At 49.0% G+C, this 23,255-nt stretch overlaps 1 protein-coding gene across 2 annotated transcripts in view; it reads right to left on the minus strand.

Moving 5' to 3' along the window:
* Positions 1–4,939: 4,939 nt before the first annotated feature.
* Positions 4,940–23,255, minus strand: part of SLAMF9 (SLAM family member 9) — a 28,987-nt gene continuing 10,671 nt past the window's right edge. Inside the window, exons 1-4 of one of the 2 annotated variants that reach the window (XM_086394543.1) lie at positions 8,002–8,158; positions 6,954–7,295; positions 5,688–5,963; positions 4,940–5,311 (exon numbers count right to left, since the gene is read on the minus strand). In XM_086394543.1, coding sequence (XP_086250669.1) covers positions 5,106–5,311; positions 5,688–5,963; positions 6,954–7,295; positions 8,002–8,047 — 870 coding nt within the window. In that variant the 5' untranslated portion in view covers positions 8,048–8,158 and the 3' untranslated portion in view covers positions 4,940–5,105. Of the gene's footprint in view, positions 5,312–5,687; positions 5,964–6,953; positions 7,296–8,001; positions 8,159–23,255 lie in introns of those variants that run through there. The other variant, XM_086394544.1, reaches the window with a different exon arrangement.

Below are 23,255 nucleotides of genomic sequence, written 5' to 3' on the forward strand. Positions count from 1 at the left end.
GTGCTGCAGTCCATGGGGTTGCAAAGAGTCGGACAGGACTGAGCAACTAAACAACAAAAAAAACCTGTCCTGGTGCTCCCCTGGAAGCCTTCCCTAAAAGCAGCATGCTAATCTCACCCCAGTCTGAACTCCTGCCACTCACCAGGCATTTGATTCCCAGTCATACCCTTGGCACCCAGAAGACCCAACAGGATGGGTCTGACCACAGCTCACACCAGTATCCCGTCCACATCCTCCCTTCCGGGTGGTCATCCAGCCCTTTCTGACTAAATTCTGGGCCAAGAAGCTTACCACCCCTTGTAGTAATTCATTCCATCTTCAGGGACTTGACTGCTGGAAAGTTCTAAAGGTGTAAAGATCTGGGTGTTTTTCACCACCTGAGATGAAAGTGTGGGGAGTGAAGGAGGGGAGCAGGCAAGAGCAATGGAATGATGTCTCTCACTATCCCTCCAGCAAAGTCTCTCAAAGTGGCCCTTCAAATGTTACAATGTGACAAACTGACCTAACAGTGCTAAGACTCCAATGAAAACGTGTTAGTGAACACAAGAGGAAAGCAAGGCCAAGCAGAATGCCTGGGGAAGGTGGCGGAAGAGTGTGACGGTTGTTATATCTTGGGCCCTCACCAACCAATACAAAAGATCTCCTTCCCCTGTGTGAGAATGGGCTCCATCTCTGGTTCAAAGGTTTCAATTCCACTGTCTCCAGTATTTTCTTGAGGATAAGTTAATTTCGTTTGGACATTAAAATAACTTTTTGTAAAATTGGGATTTGAAATGGTTTTCTATTTTTTTAAGTTTAAGATACAGTCTTTTCTCTTTTGAGGGGGGGAGATGCTAATTTTGTATTTTATTATTATCATCATTTTGCTCTGATTCAGGTGCATCTTGTCAGCTTTCTGGTAAGAAAAGGAACCTGACCCTAACTTGCTCCCTCACCATGCTGGAAGTGAAAATTGGTAAAAAAAAAAAAAAAAAAAAAATCCTATCCATAAATATTATTTTCTGGAAAAATTTGTTCAATCTGCTAGGATTCTACCTAGCATCATCCTGCCAAAGCTTAAACCAGCCCACATATTTTCAATTTGTTGACAGGAAGACTAGACAATGTTGTCAATTCCAGAGACTTTGCTGATTGCTACGAGCACTGGTCCTGTCACCCGATCAGAAAAGAGTTACCATTCATCATTGATTGTTTCGTGGCTGTTGGCATGCCTGTTTTCTAAGCCAGTGAGACCAAAGCTCCATGAGGGTGTAGAGCTGGTCTTGTTTCATCCTTAAATCCCCGCCACCCCCACCTCAGCCCTTAGCCTATCAGAGAAGACCTGCCTGCCTCTCCAGACTACCCATTCATCACAGGGCGCAGCGCATGGCCTCATAGTCCCTTGAATTCATGGTGCTTGTTCACTTATCAATGGCTTTCTTCTTATCTTCTGTCTGGCTACAAAGTCCTTTTTCTCCCTTCCCTGGGAACTCACTGGTAGTCAGAGGTCAAAGTTCTGTTACCTCTTCCCTCCAGGACATCATCACTGAACTCTCACCACATCCTCACCTTCACCCGAAGCCCTTGTCACACCTCACTGTAATTACATCTAACACACCCCACAAAGAGTTCCAAGGGCAGAGAGTATCTTTTCCGCCTCTCCAGTGCAAGCCCAGTGCCTGACACTTCGGCGCTTAAGTGTTATCCTCCTCCCCTCAGTTTGCTTTTCACCTGTTTCAACAGAGCTGCTGCTGCTGCTGCTAAGTCGCTTCAGTCGTGTCCGACTCTGTGCGACCCCATAGACGGCAGCCCATCAGGCTCCCCCGTCCCTGGGATTCTCCAGGCAAGAACACTGGAGTGGGTTGCCATTTCCTTCTCCAATGCATGAAAGTGAAAAGTGAAAGTGAAGTCGCTCAGTCGTGTCTGACTCTTCGACACCCCATGGACTGCAGCCCAGGCTCCTCCGTCCATGGGATTTTCCAGGCAAGAGTACTGGAGTGGGGTGCCATTGCCTTCTCCATTCAACAGAGCAAACTTTGCAAAAAGCAAAGTGTTACCAGCTGATTATTATCCCGGTTTTCTGTAGAGGAAGAGGCCCGAGTCTTTCTGAGCTTGTATTCCACCTTCTTCAAAGTCTGAATGTTCCGCATCCAGGTGCTCTGGGCTGGTTGGAGACCTCAGCCTTTCTCCGTTCAGACTGGGTGTGAGAGGTGCTCCCTTGTATTTTAGGGAGGGCCATCAGCTGACTGTACAGAGACCATTCCTTCCCTTATTGATCTCCTGTGCCAGACTCTGAAATTCACAAGAAAAGACCTGCCCCCATGTATGCAAGATGGCCAGTGGCCTTTTCCACTCAGTTTCCAGAAAGCTATTAAAGAAATTAGAGGAGTTGGGAGCTGCAGGTTTGGTCCTAGATCTTCATGCCTTTTTGGAGGTGGAACTACTCAGCCCAAAGGGAGGCACAGAGAACCAGCCTCGGGCCAGGGACTGCCTTCCAGCGGGACAATGAGTCAGACCCTCAGGGAATAGAGTGGATCCTTTGCTAGTCTTAGGAACTCTTTGGGGAGTGGACTTAGAAACTAAACTTCCCTTTTTTCTTTTTCTTTTCCCAACCTCACCACCTCCTCCCCAAGCCCTACAGGGCTCCATCTCCCGCCCAATAATCGAGACAGGAAGCCCCCGCTTGCCTCCTGGCTCTGCTTCCTTCCGTCCCTGGAAGCCCTGGCTCTTGGTTTCCTCCATGCCCCTTGCTGGAGGCTTCCTCTTGGGGCGTCCCAGTGCCTGGTCCATGTGCACTGTTGAGGCATGTAGGATCTACTTCCCCGACCAGGGATGGAGCCCAGGCCCCCTGCCTTGGGAGCATGGAGCCTTAGCCATCAAACCACCAGGGAAGTCCCCTGTGTCTTGTTTCCCCAAAGACATCCTTGGTCCCTACAGTCCCAAGTGAGTCCATCTGCCCCTCCACAGTCTCAGTGTTCTTTTTCTTGGGACACACTTTGGAGGTCAGTATCCTTCTCCTCACTAAGAGGGGAAAGAGAAATGCAGAGAGGTGTCTGGCGTGGCTTCTGCCACACAGCCCTGTCTTTACCCCTCAGTCCCTCCTCTAAAATTCGCTGGGGTTACCAGCCCATCCCGCCCCTGTCGGAGCCAAGGCGTTCCCTTAGCCTTGGAGCACCAGTCAGCTGTACCTGTGCCTGCTGTCTTCAAAGGGTGTGTTTCTAGTCGAAAGGGACGGCGCCTCTGTGGACATCTGCTGGACCACGTGTCCCAAGCCAGAGGCCAGTGGCAGAGCACAGCCCAGATCTCCTGGGATCCCACCCAGGGCTCTCCATACAGTGTCAGGGGACGCTCAACTTTAAGGGATCCAATATGTTGTTTTCTTCCTTTGTGTGCCGTTTCTCAAGGACTCTCTATTCCTTATCAGTTCCTGGGAAACAGGAACGAGCAGAGCTGCACGCAGTTCTCAGGACTGAGATCATGGGAAAGAGCACCTGCTTGGATCCCCTTCAGTGACTCCCTTCAGTGACTCCCTTCAGTGACTCCCTTCAGTGACTCTTCAGTGCCCTTTTAGGACTATTCATTTTTTGCAATTGGTGGAATTTCATTCTTTTTAATGGCTGAGTAATCATTTTACTGAAGATATATAAGCATGCATTTCTGCAAAGGACCCTTGTTTCACTCGAGACTTGGGATCCTGCATCCTTCTTCTTGTTGACTCCAGTCCCCAGGTCCCGGTCTACGAAGACCGTGACACTACAGTATCCCACACCACCCTCCTCCAGGTCACTCACTCCCTCAGCACGTCCTGTGGCATGAGTGGCTTTCAGTCCCCTCCCCATTTCACCCCCAACTCTGCACCCTGCCACGGCAGCTACATTAAGTAGCATTCACAAGATCTGATTTGGGGAGGATGACCAAGACTTAAGCAGAGGGTGAGGAATTCATATTGATCACTGGGCTTGGGAAAGAGCAAGAACATAAAATTAAAGGTCTTTGCCAGGAGAACAGGAGGAGGGGAGGGTAATATATGTGTAGGGGGCAGCAGCCCAGGACAACAGTCCAGAGAGAAGGTGTGAGACATGGAAATCTATGGGTAAGGGATAGACAGGACTCTAATCCCAAATACAAACAGGGGTCAAGAGTCTCAACCTCTGCTGTTTTTTAAAAATATTTATTTTTACTTTATTGAATTATTTGGTTGCACCAGGTCTTAGCTGCCGCACACGAGATCTTTGATCTTCATTGAAGGATGCCAACTCTCTAGTTGCAGCTTGCAAACTCTTAGTTGCAGCACATGGGATCTAAGTTCCCTGACCAGGGATCCAACCTGGGTGCCTGCACTGGGAACATGGAGTCTTAGCCACTGGATCACCAGGGAAGTATCCAGACCTACGCTATTAATCCAACTGAGTTGCCATCTCTATGGGGCAGGCACCAGAGGCCCAGAGCAACTGGCATCAGGGAGATGATGGAAAGGTCACCAGGCTCAACTGAGACCCAGAGTAGGATTGCACTGGGGTGCTTCATAGCTCCCTGTGCAGGACAGTCGGTAGATTAACATCGGGTGGGTGAGTCGCTTAGTGAACTCATTGGCCAGGGTGTAAGGAGGGTATGAAAGCAGAAGAATTGGTAGGAATAGTAGGAATAATACCACATTCATGCAGAGTTCTTGGTGCCTGAAATTTCCCATTCAGGAGTCACAGCTTCATTTAGATTAAAAGGAATCTCTCACTCTTCTTATTGAAGTGTAAATGTTATGTGTGTTGGTGGGGAATGGGTTAGGCGTGAATAATAACGTACCAACACCGCATTGTGAGGAGGTCTTTTAGACTCACTTTCTTCTCCAAAGGCAGTTGTGGAAAGCAGGCGGCATGGAGGGGGTCACCTAGAAGGGAAGGAAAGGCAAGAAAGCAGGTTTTGCCAGAGTTACCCAGTGAAAGACTACACAGCTCCTCCAGAGTGGAGTCACCCGGTTTGACTTTATTGCCAGACAATCTTCCCTCTGGGAGCATGGCCCTTGAGATGCCCACCCTTTGATCCCCTGGGAATAGATGAGCCTGGGGAGGAGGAAGTTTCCGCTGGGGCTGAGAAGAAGCAATGCTCAGGACAGGGGCCCCCAGGGGCCATCAGCTCAGGCTGGGGCCAGGCCGCCCCTTCCTTCTCAGTCTCATTCTGTCTCTCTTGAGTTTCTTCATTCTCAGCACTTTGCCTCTTGTCTGGACTCGGATGAACCAGAAGCCCACGGCCAGAGTTCCAAAAAGCAAGAGGATGAGCAGTCCCTTGGCCAAAAGACAGAAGGAAGTGGAGGCCTTCTCCAAAGGGTAGCCAGGATCTGGGGCAGAGAAGGCAAGGAGAGAGGGGCTTACCAGAGGGAAGGTCTGGATTTAGGGGAAGACACCCACCCCAAATTCCACCGAGGAGGTCTCAGGTTCACTGTCAGCTGATTCCTTGGCAAGTATCTCAGGGATGTATATTCTTTTCACAGAATCTCGGAGGTTGTGATCTGGGGAGTAATCTCAACCTAGAAGGGACTAGAAGGGACCTTCCCAGCTTCCAAAGGAAGGAAAAGGGAAGCCCCTCCCCAATCCAGGGGTCAAGTCTGTACGGGAGGGGTTAGGTTCTAGACTCCATGTTCTCTCCTGAGGAGAAGGGTGTGGTCACCCTGAGACCCTGCAGTGACTCGGGGACTGTCTCTGGGACCCTGGTACCTGCACAGAAGGACCCAGCTTGGATGGGACGGGAAGTAATGTTGCTGACAGGGTTGCTGGCCCTGCAGGTGTAAGAGACAGCCTTGTCCCCAGGCCTCCAGAATGCTCTGAGGATGGCGCCTTCATGGGCTGTGTCAGCGCCATCTTCCCAGGATATCCAGGTGTAGGTCACGTCCAGGCCCGCATTCTCTACAGAGCATATCAGGGATATATTACAGGCACCTTCTTCCCCAGGGATCTCAAACTTCACTGTCATGTGAGGCTGTGACAGGCGTTCTAGATGAAGGAGAAACACAAAGGCCCTCTAAGTAATCAGGGACTGGCTCTGTTTTCCTAAATTCTTCGACACTGGGGTACTGATGCTGCCCACTGAGACCTGCTTCACCTAAACGAGGAAGGAGCCAAACTAACAGCACCCAGCCACCATCCAACCTGTGGTTCCCAGGGCAGCTGCCAAGATGACGGAGCTGCTGTTGGCATCTTCTACCTCTGCTTTACGCCTTGCCTTCTCTCTCTTACCTTTGCACCCCACTTTCCTTCAAACTCTCCTGCCTCTTTGATCCTAGAAAATATTATCACCCTCCTGAGGGCACTTATAATTTAATTAGTGTATGCACGATTCAAGGTAGAATATCAGTCAATGTCACAAGCATTAAGAGGGAATTTGGGTTCAGGTAGACAGGAGACCCTGATTAGTAGCCCTCAAATCAAAGACGAGGATAAAAGGCTTAGGAATGGAGGTGGCAGGACTTCCCTGGTGGTCCAGCGGTTAAGAATCCACCTTCCAGTGCCGGGGACTTGAGTTTGATCCCTGATTGGGGAAGTAAGATCCCACATGACACGTGGCAACTAAGCCAGTGCACCACAGCTCCTGAGCCCGTGTTTTAGAGCCCCTGTTCTGCAACAGGAGAAGCCCCTGCTCACCGCCGTGAAGACCCAGTACAGCCAATAAAAACATATATATATATATGGAGGTGGCATTCATGCCCAGGACGCAAAATCTCATAGGAACAGAAAGGCTCCCTAAGAGGTCTGTGCACAAAGCCCCTGACTCCTTTCACAACAATCCACAGACACTGCTCAGAGCCCAGGGTCTTGCTACTCCAGGTCACTTTGCCTGCAGGTGAGGTCAGACACACTGGAGACAGAATGCTTTCCAGTCCCAGGCCCTCAAGCCGAAACCCCGAGTCCTAAGACCCTTGGGCCTTTGTGTAGGAATCTCAGGAGAGTCAGAAAAGGCAGCGCTATGGTTCCCAATAAACTCACGATAGACGCGTAGATTGTACTGCTGCATGGTGGAGACCTGGGACGTTCTCAGGTTGACTTGAGCTTGGTAAGATCCTGAGTCCTCCCAGCTCAGATTTTGGATGTGGAGGGAGTAGGTGGGCTCCAGGAAGCTTACTCGGCCGTCATAGCGAGGGTCGGTCACCATGATGGTAGCCGGATGTCCCTCTTTCTCTGGCACCACAGTGGCAAGCCTTTTGTGGGAGGACCAGATGATGTTCTCAACCTCCTCATCAAATGGCATTTCCAGGGGCAGGCTGATGGACTCGTGAAGGATCCCAACCACTTCCTCAGGATCCACACCATCTCCAGAGTACCCTTCAGCTGCAGATAAAGAAAGAAAAGATTAGGACCTCCTTGGTGGTCCAGCGGTTAAGGATCTGCCTTGCAATGCGGGGGATGCAGGTTCAATCCCTGGTCAGGGAACTGAGATCCCACATGCTGGGGAACAACTAAGCCTGAGCACCACAACTACGGAGCCCATACGCCACAACGAGAGATAATTCGTGCACCTCGACAAAAGATCTGCATGACTCGCAATGAAGATCCCATGTGCTGCAACTAAGACCCCATACAGCCAAGTAAGTAAATAAATAAATAAAACTTCAGAAAGATGGAAACAACGCAAGTGGTGTCTCTGGGCTGCTGAGACTGGCGGTGGGGCGTGGTCTCAGTCTCACCTGAGTAGTTTCTGTGACTCACAATCAATCTCATCCTCCAACTGCCTCTTCTGGCTCTAGCTCTTCGCTGCACCTGACTCGAGCATCTACCACGGTTTGGTTTCCATCTGTACCTCACCCTCCAAGTTCTCTCTTCTCCATTTGCTGTCCTTGGGGTCGCTCCCCTTCTGTATCCACAGGTATCCTTATCTCTTTTTACTGCACTAAAGTCACACCCTAGTCCTCTGTACTCCAGAGAAGCTGAAGGACTCAGTCCCAAAGGCAGCGACTTGCTAACCCAATGCCCAGCAGAACAGGAGCACAGAGAGGAAATGAGACACTCCTGTTCTGAAGCTGGCAGTCTGTCTCACCTTCCTGGGACAGCACGAGGAGGAGCAGCCACAGAAGTGCTCCCATGCCAGTAGCCTGTGTCCTGGGAGTGTGGCCTGGTCAGCCCTGGAGGCTCTAAGGAAGACAGGCTGACAAGATGCTGCTGGAGGCAGACTCACAGTCCTGGGGAGAGGGAAGTGGTTCCCCCAGCTAGCTGTCCTCTAACTTCCCCATCTCACCAAGCCCCTCCCTGTCCATCTTGGGAAGACATCTCTCCAGCCTGACTGGCAAGGTGGTTTACCCACTGCCTCATGGTTCCTGTCCATAGTACACAACTGAAATCTCACTTCCTAAATGAACCCTTCCTAGATCCCTGCCCCCTGTATTCCCAGGCTTCCCAGACTACCACCTCCCCCAAGCTCTTCAAACACTTTCTATCCACCCTGTGATTTGGCTCTCAGGATACTCTGCCTCAGATCTCCCTTGGCAGTTCCTATGTTGCTGTGATCTTTTGATCTTATAAACATCTTTATCTCCCCAGGCAGACTCCATATTTTGGGACATCTCTCTATGTCCTACTGATGCTGGTTCCCATGCTAGACACATTTAGCACCCAACTGATATTTTTGGCATGTATGAATGAAGGAAGTTTTTCTACTTCAAGTTAGCTAGGTTCCCATTTGAGAGACTATTCATAGGAAGAGAAATTTTGACTTCTTCCCCCAACCCCAAGTTCCATGGGGTTGCAAAGGGTCAAACACGACTGAGTGACTAACACTCAGTTTAGACCAGAAAGCCTATCTATGTTGTCAATATTATCAAAAAATATTAAATCATTCTGTGAGAATATGAAATGAACTAAGCTCTAGGAAATCTGACAATCAGAGCTGTCCAGGACACAATGGGTAGCCTTTGAAAGTACTTTCTGTCCTTCGTATTCAAACTAAGATTGGACAATCTTGGATTGTTGAATGTTCTACAGCATGTCTGATACCCATGGGTGCTCAGATGGGATAATCTTTAAGTTTCTTCTAGTACTCAATTCTATGAGTCTTGCTGTAATCAGGAGCAAGAGTGATGCCCTTAAGATGAAGGGCACAATTAGAGGCAGATATGTGCCAATATCCCATACCTTAGATGATCAGATTTGACACTCAGTTAGGTATTTATTGAGTAGCTTCCTTGGCCCAGGCACTGTCCTAAGTGCTGGGTGATTAGCAGTGACCAAGAATTTTAGATCATGGCTTTATGGATAGCAGAGGCCAACAACTGACCACAGCCAAGTAACCGCAAGTTTGATGAGTCTTACCAAAGGGAAACTGGGGGGACCTGTGACAGAGGGATTTACCAAAGCTGAAGTCAGGAGGGTTGGGGAAAAGCTTTCGAGGAGAAATGATATTTAAGCTAAGACCTCAAGGATGAGTAAGATATGCTAAGGGAAGACAAGAATGAAGTAGACAGTTCTTAAAGTTCAATTTATATAATTATCAAATCTTGGGGGTTGGGGTTTTTTGAAAATGTAGATCAGGTCTCAGTCTGAGTATGAAAACTTTTTTAACATAATCTCATTTAAAAATAGGTTCGATGCAGGATACAGGAAGCTTGGGGCTGGTGCACTGGGATGACCCAGAGGGATGGTATGGGGAAGGAGGGGGGAGGGGGGTTCAGGATGGGGAACACGTGTACACCCGTGGCAGATGTATGTTGATGTATGGCAAAACCAATACAATATTGTAAAGTAAAATAATAATAATAAATAAATAAAAAGGGGAAAAAATAAAATAAAAGTAGTATTAAAGCAAAGAAGAAAAAAAATTCAGTTGAAAAGATGAGCATGAGTTAGGTTCTCTGAGAAGCAGATGATGGAGTTAGGAGTAAAAGAGGTTTAATCTGTGTGGGCGAGGGAGGGTGAGGGGAACATAAAAGATAAAAGTGGAAGGGAGCAGAAATGAGCAAGGAGAGCCTGGGACCGTGATGCTGAGCAGACAGTCTCACTAACTCAGCAGCGAGCCCTGGCGTGGAGCTCCCGCATCCTCACCATGCACAGCCATTGGCTGGGGCTGCCCAGGAAGTGCATGGGTCTCTCGTGGGTCCTGCACGTGCTGCAGCTGGCGGCTGCCAGCTGACTGCACCCCTTGAAGCTGAAGACAAGTTCTCTCTTCAAAAGAGATTCAGGGGCACCTTCAGGGCCACTGCAGTGAATATGCTGATCAGACAAAAGGTGATTATGGGCAGATTGATTAAACACCTGTCTCCATAAATGGTACATTATACTTATTGAGCAGAGAGAAATAATTTCCATCACTTCCTCCCGCCCCCAGCCCACCCTCACTAAGCCCTCCAAGTTCAGTGTGGAGAAAGCCCTTCTCCAAGTATGATTTTCAAGTGCCCCGGAAGTCTGATTTTTCATTCTGGCTCATGGATTGCGACCCAAATGCAGCTCCATTTCCATCTCTCACTGCCTCTTCAATCTTACTCAGTGGGGTGATCTTCCCCTGTGACAGATGAGAACCTCGGCTTTGGTTTTCTGCTCTCAGTTCAGAAATGAGAACTTCTTTCCCATGTAATATACAAAATTCTAAACTTACATAGAATTGAGCAGTCTCCCCCTTGCCCTGGCTTATGTCTGTTTCAGGCTAAAAGCTTACACAGGAGAGTGGGAGAAGCCCTGCTCTCTGCTCAGCTTCACTCTCCCTCTGCTTTCTTCAACTTGCCCCCACCCCAATTCATGTTCCCCATCTCCAGGAGGGTGGGCAGGGAGGGGAGAGGGTGGAATCGTTCTCACCCAGCTGAGTGTCTTTGCGCTCTGTGAGTCTGGCAGATGGTTAAGAAGGACTCCATTGAGGATCAGTTTTGTGGGTTTTTACATGTTTCTGCTGGTTCCTTCTCTCTATTCTTGACCCAGGAAGGATGCGTCTCTATTCTGAATCATCCTTTGAAAGTCTTTCCTCAGCCCCTGGACATCTGGTTGTACATCTCATCTCCACCCGTCGCCCCTTCAACTGTCCCTATTGTATGGCACTCAGGCCAACCAAGCAGCAGGCTGTGTCTCACAGGTGGTCCTCAGTTGCCCACCAAAACATTCCTAGCTTTGACAGATTCTGAGATCTATAGCATAGCACCACCTTCCTGGCTGCCTCATGGGAGTCCCATCTTACTCCACAGTTGGTTTTAATTCTCCAAAGCCTGACTGACACTCCGGTCCCCTTGGACTCTCACCTGCAGGCAAGCATGTCAAAGCTCACAGTGTCCTTTCCCTGAAGACCCCTCCTTTGGCTGCTGGTCAGACATAACATCGTTTATCCTTTGGGGGATAAGGTGGGATGTGTGTGTGCTCAGCCACTCAGTTGTGTCTGATTCTTTGCAACCCATGGACAGTAAGCCACCAGGTTCCTCTGTCCATGGGATTATCCCAGCAAGAACACTGGAGTGAGTTGCCATTTCCTCCACCAGAGAATATTTCCCACCCAGGGATCAAACCCGTGTCTCCTGCAGCTCCTAAACTGGCAGGTGGATTCTTTACTGCTGAGAAGCCCATGAGACGGGGAATGACAATGAAAAGTTCTTTCAAAGAAATCTCTTTCTGGCACTCCCCGGCAGTCCAGTAATTAGGACTCTGCACTTCCAATGCAGAGGGCAGAGGTTCCATCCCTGGTTGGGGATCTAAGATCCCACCAGCCATGTGGTGCAGCCAATAATAATAATAAAATAGAAAAAAAGGAAACCTCTTTCTGAGCTCCCTCTCTCCATAGATGAGGGAGATTCCGAGAGTGATGACTCAGGTTCTCCTTCATTCTGGTTGTAAATTTCACAGAGGGAGGTCCCCCACGTTGCCTTTCATCTCTCCATTCCTGTCCCAGGGACACCTCAGTGAACCATCGCAGGGAGAGTTCCAGCTAACACAGAGGATCCCCTTACCGCAGTCTTTGACCCAGCTGGTTTCTGCAGCACAGCGGTGGACAGTTCCAGGACTGTGACCTCCACCCTGAAGTTAGTACCTTTGCTTTTCTGTTTCAGGGTTTTCTCTGCAGCAGTGGAATTGCATCAGCCCAGGTGCAATGCAGCCAAGAAGTGCAGGGGAGTGCACAGACCCCAGAGGTAACCCCTGGAGTCAGTGGAACACTGAGTTGATGGATAAATGCCCCAGCCTCTCTGCCCTTCCTCCCTGCCCTTTCTTTATTCCCTGCCCAGGGATAATCCTGAGGCTTCTTCTTCAGGGTTTTTCAGCCCACAGCAATAACCAACCATGAACACAACTTTTATGGGCTTTTCTCCCTTCTCCATCTCATGCTCCTCATTCTTTCATATTGGCTTCCTGGATGGTCTCCCAGAAAGACTACCTCCACCCAAGTTCTTGCCAAAGGTCCCGTTTTGGTTGAACCTAGGTTGTTGTACTATTATATATGATAAAGTAGTTGAGCCATTCAAACTTAGATCCACTGTCTCCTCTGCCTGGGTCTTTAGAGGAAATAAGTTAATGAGATATAAGCCTCCCATTCCAATTCTCTTGATGTAACAGCCTTGGGAAACCATGGGCTGGTGAAAAGCTGGTCCTGCTCTGATGAAAGGATGGGGAGATAATAAAGGGTCAAACCTTTGATCAGGCTTTGTCTTAGCTTCTCATCAGATCTGGAAAGACTAGGACCCACACAGCAGAGCCATTAGCTGTGTGGGTAATGGCTGTGTGGGTAATTAGCTGTATGGGTAAATTTCCTCTCACAGCAAAGCACATTGAGACCTACATGTGTCTTCCATTCCATCAAGGGAGCTGCCTGTATGCTTGATACAATATTTACCTTTTAAAATTTGTTGTTGTTGCTGTTCAGTCACTAAGTCATGTCTGACTCTTTGCGACCCCATGAACTGCAGCACTCCAGGCTTCCCTGTCCTTCACTGTCTCCCAGAGTTTGCTCAGACTCACGTCCATTGAGTCAGTGATGGTTTTAAATGTCAGGGTTAAAAGAGTGATTATTCAATTGAAGGTGGCTGGAGAGAACTACAACAGTCCGAAAATTGTTGAAGGGCAGCCAGAGGAGCCATTGTGACGCAGAGGAGAAAGGCGTGTCCCTTGTGAGGGACCAGCCTGGGCAGGATCCCTGGGGTGGGAGAGAGCAGAGTACACTGAGCGTCCTGACCAGGTGGGGCCAAGGGGGAGGTGGCGAAGAGCAGAGAGGGGGCTCCGGAGGCACCCTGGAGACAGCTCACCTTAGAGCTTCAGAGACCTGCTCAAGAGCTTAGAAATCATAGTCTCTTAAAAAGCTTACTTTGACAGGCAGGAGAAATAAAGGCTAGAGGTGAAGAGAAAAGGGGGTAGAGGGAAACTTTATTGCTGTCGTTGACTTGCAGTGTTGTGTTATTTTCTGCTGTACAGCAAAGTGATTCAGTTATACCTATACATGCATTCTTTTTCATATTCTTTTCCATTATGGTTCACCAAGGATATTGAGTGTTTCCTGTGCTGTACAGTAGGACCTTGGTGTTTATGCTATTGACTTTTCTTTTTTTTAATGGGGGAGATATGAACATATTTAAATGCTGAGAAGAGAAGAAAGTGGGGAGTAGAGCTGCAGAAAAGAAAGGAGATGGTCAGTGGAGCTAGGCTGCCCCCATCGTCCTCAGAATATCAGAATATCAGAATCCCAGGGAACTGGGATTCAGGACCCAGAAAAAAGAACCAGCCTTAGACTGCAAAATGGTCCTTCTTTACACAAGAAAAGATGATCAGAGATGCAGGCAGATTTGTCTGTGGCAAGGAGTGAAGGGGAGTCCTGTCTGGCAGTTTCAATTTTCTCTGTAAAGTGAAGGTGTCAACTAAAAAAGATGCATCACGTGAAAGTTGAGAGTTAAGTTTTACTTGGGGCAAAATGAGTGCTGAGGGCTTCCCAGGTGGCACCAGTCGTAAAGAGCCTGCCTGCCAATGCAGGAGACATGAGAAGCAGGTTCAATCCCTGGGTCGGAGAGATCCCCTGGAGGAGGGCACAGCAACCCAGTATTCTTGCCTGGAGAATCCCATGGACAGAGGAGCCTGGCAGTTTACAGTCCATAGGGTTGAAAAGAGTCGCACAACTGAAGCAACTTAGCACGCACCCATGAGGGCTGTAGCCCGGGAAACAGCACCTCAGATTGCTCTGAGAAACCCTCCAAAGAGGTACTGGGGGAAGGTCAATATACAGGATTTTGGTGAAGGGGGAGTTCAGTGCAATCAAGCACTCATTTTACAAAAGGTTTTCTGCTAGTCACGAGGAGCTGATGTCATCATGAAGGGATTTAGTGCTTTCCTACCTATAAGGAGATGCATGAAATCAGTTCCTGAAAACATCTGTCTAAAGGCCTGGTCCACCAGTTTCCCTGGAGCACAGAGTGCCTCGTTCCCCACTGTGAACTCCCTTCGGGGAGTGTCGAAGTTCAGCAGCTGTAGCAGCATAAGGGTCAGTCTCCGCAGAGGTAAATGCCCTTGACCAGCACCAGTTCCTGGTTGACAGAGGCCAAGTTCTCTGCTGAAACTGAAGGCTGAAGTGTCTGTGTCAAGGGCAGGACAAAGTTTGAAACAGATGCAGTGACTCTGTGTCCAGGCTTCTTGGGACAGCCCGAGTTTAAGTCTGCTGTCCTGGGCTAATTATTAATCATGTCCCTTTTCACTCTTAGAAAGTATCCTGGTTTGTAGGGTAAATTATGTGATTACTCTAAAACAGGAGCAAAACTTTAAAAAAAGAATCATAGTCAAATAGCTAACCTTTAAGAGCTCAAGGCCACCCTTAGCTTTTCTGGTCACCACGTGTCCCTCAAGTTCTAGGGGAAGGTAGTGGGGTGGGCAGGGCGAAATGAGAACACATCTGGAACCAAGCTGCTTGTGCTGAAAACTTCATCTGCAGAATGGGATCCACACAACATCTTTGTGGGGCAGTTGTGAAAATGAGGTGAGATGATGCCTGGAAAGCCCTTAGCACAGATGGGCACACAGCAAGAGCTCAAAGAATGTGCGTTGCAGTTACGACTAAAGGTTAAGTGTTGAGAAGGTGGACTTGGGAATTGTGAAGAACTGCAGCCTCTTCGTACTGGGCCAGGGTCTGTGTCTATTGAAGAGAATACTACAGAGGAAGTTTCTAGCATAAGACACGTGAATAGACTTTTCCCCAGCAGCGTAAATCAGCCCCTGGTCTGAGGACACAGAGGGCGTTGCTGCCGGCAGGTTCAGCCCAGCTTGGTGTTTTCCATACCCCTTCCTGCGCATCATGTACAGAGAGACGCAGCATGCTGGGCTGAGTCCCTTGAACTCCAAATCCCTGAGTGGTTCCTATGTACACACACCCTTCCCTCAACTTGCCTTTTCAGCACCATGCGTCTGCCTTTCTTAAAATCGACTCCCTGCCATATGTTCTGCTTCCCCTCATGCTTATCATTCTCAACGTGTAGGTTTTGCATCTTCTGCATCAGAATCATGCAGAGGGCTGTTTACAATGCGGATGCCTAGGGCCCCCACTCCAGATCCAGGGACTCAGGGTGGGGTCGGGAGGGAGTGATGGCTGCAAACCCACCTGCCCTTTCAGGTCCTCAGGGGATTCCGCTGTGTGCTACAGTCTGAGAATGCCCCACGCTGCCTGCTCTTCTGTTTCACTGAAACAGAGAGGAAGTTCCCCAGCCAGAGCTGCCTTTGTCTCCAATTACAAAAGGTTTCTTTCCCCCTGAGTAGAGCCATTAAATGCTGCTCTCTGGGGCTGGGCTGCCTAGAACATAAGACAACTCTGGGGGCTTGGGACCTGTCCTCCCAGAAGTCTCCCTGGGAATTGGGAAGCCCTGTGTCCAGGACGGAAAAGGAAAGCAGGCCCAGGCCAGAGCTTCAACCCAAGACGTCCACCTATATTTAGTCCTTGACATGTGGGCGTGCTGATGCAGAACTTGCTTGAAAACAGGAAAGAAAAAAGTTCACAATCTACTAATCTTGTCCAACCTCTTATTTAAAAAACAAACAGAATGAGTGGTGGAGGAACTTCTGCAAGGCCACATGATTGAGGCTGAAACTCAGGTCTCCTAGAGCCTTGGGGGCAGGACTTTACCTGACGAAACTAATTTTGGATGTAACAGAACTCTGTCTGTGATGTCCCAACACAGAAAACCCTCAGTGAATGTTAGTATTGCTGGTGTCATTATTAATTTGTATTTGTATTCATTTGTTGTTGTTAACTTGTATTTGAGACTGGAGGCGCTCAAAGAGAGCCCGAGGGGAACAGAGGGGGATGCCCTGAGCGATGCCAGCTGGACGCCCAGGCAGCTCTGCACAGAATGAGTGATACTCTTCTCAGCAAATTCAGCACTGATCAGGGGCCGGCTCTGCAGACCGCCAGTTCATCGATGTGCCAGGGATGATCAGAATCTGCGAGGCTGCCTCATCTTATCAGGACAGTCATCAACTGATATATAAAATCAGCCACTCATCCTACAAATATTTAGGAATTTCCAACAAAGTACCAGGCACTAGATGTGCACCACAGCAGTGAGCAGGAAACATGGAGTTCACATCCCAGTTCCGGGTGGGCTGCAGGGAGATAGGCAGTGCACAGCACACGAATACACAACAACGTCAAGGGATAAAGTACCGCAAGGGAAAGCAAAACAGGATGAAGCGACACAGAAGGAGCCCCCAGGGGTGGGGGAAGGCAAGAAATATACCTCATTGAAGGGGTTCTGATCAAATAGATCAGTTTCAGTTGCACTGCCCTGACATTTCTTCCCTGTACAAGGTCAGTCTGAGGAGCTGTGAGCAGGAGGCAGCCCCGGGGAGCAAGGTGTTAGAAGACAAGAGATGGTGGTCCCTGGTGGTCCAGTGGTTAAGACCCCCTGCTCCTAATGCAGGGGGCCCAGGTTTGATCCTTGAGTCAGGGAACTAGATCTCATATGCCACAATGAAAGATCCTGTGTGCCACATCTAAGATCCAGAAGAGCCAAATTAATTAATCAATTGATTTTTTTTTTTAAAGAACACAGCAAAAAGAAAAGAATATAGGAGATGAGCCATGATGCAAGAATTTGGTGACAAATGTCCATCACTCACGTGAAGGACTAAGGTTAGTTAGGGGAAGCTGGATGAAGGCTATACAAGCACTCTGTAAATCTGTAAGTCTAACAGGATACCTCAAAATAAAAAGTTTTTTTAAAGCCTAAAAATAAAATGTTTGGTGACAGCCTGTTGCATCCATTTCTGTAGTGAGCTCCTCCTCCACTGCTGTCTAGCTGACATTTTCTAAGCAAAACTCAGGTGGTCCTGTCAGGGCTTACTTTCAAGACTCTCCTTGCAGTGAGTCACAAGGAGAGTCCTCCATACCACATTTTTCTTAGAAAAATGCATCTCATTTTTCTAAGAAGGTAAATACTTTCATTTGATCATTTGTTTCTTTGGATTTGCACATCTCATCTCTGATCCACTAAGCAGTGACTTAGTGACAACACTTTTGAAACTCAGAAAGCAGTCTCGTTTTCTCCTTTTCCGTGGCTACCAACACCACCTCCCACCACATACACATTAGATACTTTTTCTTTTTACATTTTTATTTATTTATTTTTGGCTGTGCAGGGTCTTTCTCTGCTGTGGCTCGGGCTTTCTCTCATTGTGGCGAGCGGGAGTGCAAGGGCTGCTCACTGTGGTGGCTCCTCTTGTTGCACAGCACGGGCTCTCGGGCACTTGAGCTTCTGTAGTTGTGGCACATAGGCTTCGTTGCCCACTGGCATGTGGAATCTTCCCTGACCTGGGATCAAACCCGTGTCCCCTGCATTGACAGGCAGATTCTTAACCACTAGAACACCAGGAAAGCCAAGATGTTTTTCTTGATGAAGGCTGCAGGTCTTCCTTTATCAGATATAAAATACTTTCAACAGGAAAACCTCCGTTTCCCTATCAAATTCCCTCAAAGAGTTTCTCTCTTATAACTGTTTCTTGACACCCCACAGTCAAATCCCCTGTCAGGGTTGAATCTTTCTTCCCAGGGGAGAGAGGGGCTGTCTGAAGTCTTGACCTCACAGCAGTGAAGGTGGCTTGAATTTCAGCCACGGGATTGCGGCCACAGGATCTCTGTGATCTGAGAGCTTTCCTTCCTCTGAGGGGAGAACAGCCTGGTGACGGAACACCAAGAATGGAGACATTTTCTCCCAACCTGTGGAAATGGCTAAGGAGTTGGGGAAGGCCTCGGGGATCCCCTCAATGCGCGAGAAGAGGAAATAGTGACAGAGAAAGGGAACTAGAGAATTAGGAGTAGGCACTGCTAGCAGCTGCTCTGCGGGTGGGGGAAGAAGCAGTGGAGAGGAGAATTGTCCTGGACTGATGGTTCCGACACTGGGATAGCCAGACTGGTGGCTCCCAGCGCAGTGACAAGGAGTACTGCCCCTAACTCTTTGCTTTTCTAAAGCTCATCTGATGAGGTGTTCCCTAACAGCTATGCAATCCAGCCCTTCCTTTAGAACAGTGGTTTGTGAACTTTAGAAATATCCACACAACCCCTTCCTCAGAGGAAATATTCCGAGAAACCCAATACAGGAAACGGGTAAAGGTGCACTGCTCTGGTGGAAGTTGGAGGATGGAGCCTCTCTCACTTTAAACCCCAAGGCCACTCCTTGGAGCCCTGAGGGTTCTGTGGAGTTCCTCTGCTCAGGGGTGGCAGACGGGCAAATAAATGGGACAGAGTGAGCAGGTGGAATAGCCATTCCCTTCTCCAGGGTGTCTTCCTGACTCAGGGATTGAATCCCAGTCTCCTGCATTACAGGCAGATTCTTTACCATCTGAGCCACCAGGGAAGCCCTCAGAACTTCTAACACAGTTCAAACAGAATGGTTGGAATTTCACCTACTTACTTATCTATTGGACGAAAGACTTTCCTTTTTAAAAAAAGTGTCTGCTACTCAAAATCCTTTAAAATAGTGTTTATCACCCAACTTGGAGCCTTGAAAACACAAAAGGATACCTTATGCTCCTATAAATAGGCATGATTTGCTTTGACAAAGGTCCTCAAAGTTGGGCTAAATGGATTTTGTCCCCACTGAGAATTACTAACCCCAGTTAAATGGGATGATCAGAAAACTGAACCCCAAGCCACATTATATATGAACCCACTGCAGGCCAGTAGCCTGTGTGGACATTTGTTATAAAGTAGGAATATTCAATGGGGCTATGGCAAATGGGGCTTGTTGATTAGTTGCTCAGTTGTATCTGACTCTTTTGCAACCCTATGGACTGTAGCCATCCAGGCTCCTTTGTCCACGAGATTTCCCAGGCCAAGAATACTGGAGTAGATTGCCCTTTCCTTCTCCAGGGGATCTTCCCCACCCAGGGATCAAACCCAAGTCTGCACTGCAGGCAGATTCTTTACTGCTGAGCTACTGGGGAAGCCCTGGAATACGGGGCTATCTGTTGCTAAAGACACTGCTCACTATTAGCACACGGTGTCATCTTGAGAAAAATGTCTCCCAGTGTCGGGAATGGCAGGGCCCAGGGCCGTTTCCCTGAATGGTCTTGTAACCGTAGAGCTGACCTCACTATCCGCTTGGAGTTGCTGCTATGAGAGTAGAGAGACACTTGGGTGGCCTCTCATGGCCAGGATAGAATATAAAGCATGCAATTTGGATACCGTCTTTGTTCCTGGCACCAGCTTATCTTCCTACCCTGCTTTCTTCTAATCTCATTCTCCTAATTGATTAATGTCTCATCTTGCCACGTTGAATGCATTTTGTAAAACATGTGTGAGAGTTTAGTCAAGCATACAGTTAGAGAGAACACAAGACCAAGACCATCCTCCCTTCTCACACCAATTGCAAATTTCAGAGGTTCCCCCAAACCACTCTCAGTTTCACACACTGAGAGCTTTTATGCTGCTGCTAAGTCACTTCAGTCATGTCCGACTCTGTGTGACCCCATAGATGGCAGCCCACCAGGTTCCCCCGTCCCTGGGATTCTCCAGGCAAGGACACCGGAGTGGGTTGCCATTTCCTTCCCCAATGCATGAAAGTGAAAAGTGAAAGTGAAGTCGCTCAGTCGTGTCTGACTCTTCGTGACCCCATGGACTGCGGCCTACCAGGCTCCTCCATCCATGGGATTTGCCAGGCAAGAGTACTAGAGTGGGGTGCCACTCATAGGTTAAAATCAGCCTAGCAAGGACATGCAGAGGCCCAGGAAAAGTACCAAACACGTCCTCTCCCTGTGGAATCCTAGGACAGTGTTATGCTCTTGGCATCAGTATGTGACATTACTCACAGAGAAGCTCACCCAAACCTTGGTGCCATTTTTCTGGTGTCTTGATGACATACAGCCCTCATGGCTGACCTTTAGTTTCTAGTCCTTACAAAAGTTAGGGGAGAGAAATGATACTGCATGGCCCAAAGCCCTCATCATAGATCACACTGTTAGACAGTCTGGTGGCCAAGGTCCCCATGCAAACAAAGACATGCTTATCAGACCTCATATTCTAAAGGTCCAAAGATTGTTTCCCAGTAGCCAATAGCAAAGGCCGGACATCTCTTTGGGAAAGTTAATTCTTCATGACACAGTGTGTTAAATTCATTTTTTCCAGCAAGGAAAGAAGGAATGAATCAACCAATCAAATTGAATCGGTCCAAACATGACCAGACTCCTGAGTACAGTCCCCGACTGACAATAATGCCACAGGAACAAATCAAGGTGAGGGTCTCCAGCAGGGACTGGAGCCCACAGCCTGAGCCCTTCCCAGGGCTGGTCATGCTCCTCGTGGTACCCAGGGCTGATCATGCTCCTCGTGGTACCCAGGACTGGAAGAGGGAGCCAGGGTTGCTGCTCTACCCTGAGTGAGGGGAGGAGAGACAATGCCCTCTGAGGCCAGAGAAGGCAAGGGAATGCTGATGAGATGGAGGTGGGTTTAGACAGGTGCCATCTTCTCCAGACGGAGCAGACTAAGATAAGCACATATGCAGTAAAATGTAGGGGTTCTGGCAGCTTTGCAGAACTGTTTGGGAAGGATACCGAATCAAGGTCACAGTTGGCATTGAGAGTCCAGGGTCTCAAAGCCACTCTCACAAGCCTTCAGGCAGCACCTGGGCAAAGCAGCTGCCATTTCTCCCCTGCTACTCTGGGGAGTCCCAGGAAGAGGAGACCTGTGTTTCCTGAAGTACATCCAGGCCATATGGCCACAAGGCCCCCTTTGCAGGGAGACATTCAGACAGTGTGACAGTCCACCCCAGCAGCAAAGGGGAGAAGGCAGCGCAGCCAGTCCTGGGGAGAGGGCATCAGCAGGCCCGAGGAGAATGGGGCCAAGCTGCGGTTGGGGGGCCTCCTGTGGATCTCTAGAGCCCATCTGCACCTGGGACTCCAGCTCCTGCCTCTCTTGTCACATCCCTGTGTGCGCTTCAGTTGAACTCTCCACCCTCTGCTCTCCCTCTAACACATGCTGTCTTAGTCAGCTCAGGCTCCCATAACAAAATGCCACAGACTGGGAGGCTTAAAGATCAGAAATGTAATTTCTTAAAGTTCTGCTGGCAAGAAGTCCAAGATCAGGATGCCAGCAAGGTAGCTTCATGCTGAGGCCTCTTCTCTTGACTTGTGGGTGGCTGCCATCTCGGTGTCCAGTACTCTTGCCTGGAAAATCCCATGGACGGAGGAGCCTGGTAGGCTGCAGTCCATGGGATCACGAAGAGTCAGACATGACTGAGAGACTTCCCTTTCACTTTTCACTTTCATGCACTGGAGAAGAAAATGGCAACCCACTCCGTGTTCTTGCCTGGAGAATCCCAGGGACGGGGGAAGCCTGGTGGGCTGTCGTCTATGGGGTTGCACAGAGTCGGACACGACTGAAGCGACTTAGCAGCAGCAGCAGCAGCAGCCATCTCAGTGTATCTTCACATGACATTTTCTTTCTGCAAGTCTGGGGAGAAAGAGGGAGGAGGGGAGGGAAAGGGTGAGAAAGGGGAAGAGGAGGGGATGGGAGAGAGGGAGAGGGAGGAGGCTTTCTGGTGTCTCTTCTTACAAAGGCACCAATCACATCATGAGGGCCCCACCCCTATGATCTCATCCAACCCTAATTACCTTCCAAAAGCCACATCTCCAAATATCACCATATTGGAGGTTAAGCCTTCAACCTATGAATTTGAAAGTTACACAAACATTCAGTTTATAACACACACTCTATGGCCTATCCACAGGAGACAAGTTGTCTGTGTCTCACACCAAAATCCACATGCCTCAGATTTACTGAGATCTCAGGAAAATGGTTCTCTAGAGGGTCCATAGCATCTGCAACTGTAAAAAGAGGGCCCATCTTACTGCTCATTTTCACGTGACCTGAGGTTCTTCTCCTTCTACACATCTCTCTCGTCCAAGCTCCCCATACTCTGGGCCCAGCATGGGGCTTGGTGAGAGGAACACAGAGGAGTGAAGTCTGACCCTAGTCAGCTTGCTGAGGCTCAGAGCCCAGCTGAGGGACAAGACCTACCATCCACGCGAGTGTCTCAGGCTCACTCGTCTCTCTGGAGACACTGTTCCCAGCCTCACAGGAGTAGTTCCCAGCATCCTGCTATGACATCACCAGGAAGAGGAAGGAGGTAGCTCCACCATGGGGAGCCGCATGGTTCCACAGGATGTCCCCACTGAGGTGAAATGAGTACCGGATCGGAGGGGAGCCCCTCTGGACCTCACAAAGGAGCTCCGCCTCATCCCCCACAACTAGGCTGGTGGTTCTCAGGGTGAGCAGGGAACGGACGGGACACCAGAGCTGGGGAGCCCACAGTTGGGAAGGACAGTGACTACCCAGGCTCCTCCCTTAGGGACTCCCCCACCCCAGCACTCCCAGGGGCCCCACTGCCCACTGCCCTCTGCCCAGGCTTCTGAGTAGTGTCTCTCCCTCCCCCAGTTATGCCACTCCCTGATCTCCAGCTGAAGGCTCTGTTTCTGGACCCTGCCACCCTCAAGGGCCACCTCATACCAGCAAAGCCTGGAGTCTCCCTCCTTGGCTGCTAGGAGGCAGAGTTATGTTAAGGAGGTGGAATCTAGAAAGCTAAATATGTATACACACACACATATGTGTGTGTATATAACACAGCAAAAGAGTGAAAAACAACTAAATGGTTTATTAATGGAGACCCCAGTTAAACAATTATGGCCCAGCCGTATAGTGAAATACAATGTAGCCATGAGGAAGAGGTAGGTCCATAAATACCAAATGGAATGAGCCCCAGGATAAAGTCTTAGTGAAAGAAAATTAAAAACAACGTGTGGATCCTTGTGCACAATATACCTCTACTTGTATAGATTTAGATATAAAAAGACATGCATGTACGTATTCACACA

Source organism: Bos grunniens, chromosome 3, assembly GCF_055505025.1.
Source record: "Bos grunniens cultivar Pamir isolate PY7600 chromosome 3, Bosgru_T2T1.0, whole genome shotgun sequence".
Taxonomy (NCBI): domain Eukaryota; kingdom Metazoa; phylum Chordata; class Mammalia; order Artiodactyla; family Bovidae; genus Bos; species Bos grunniens.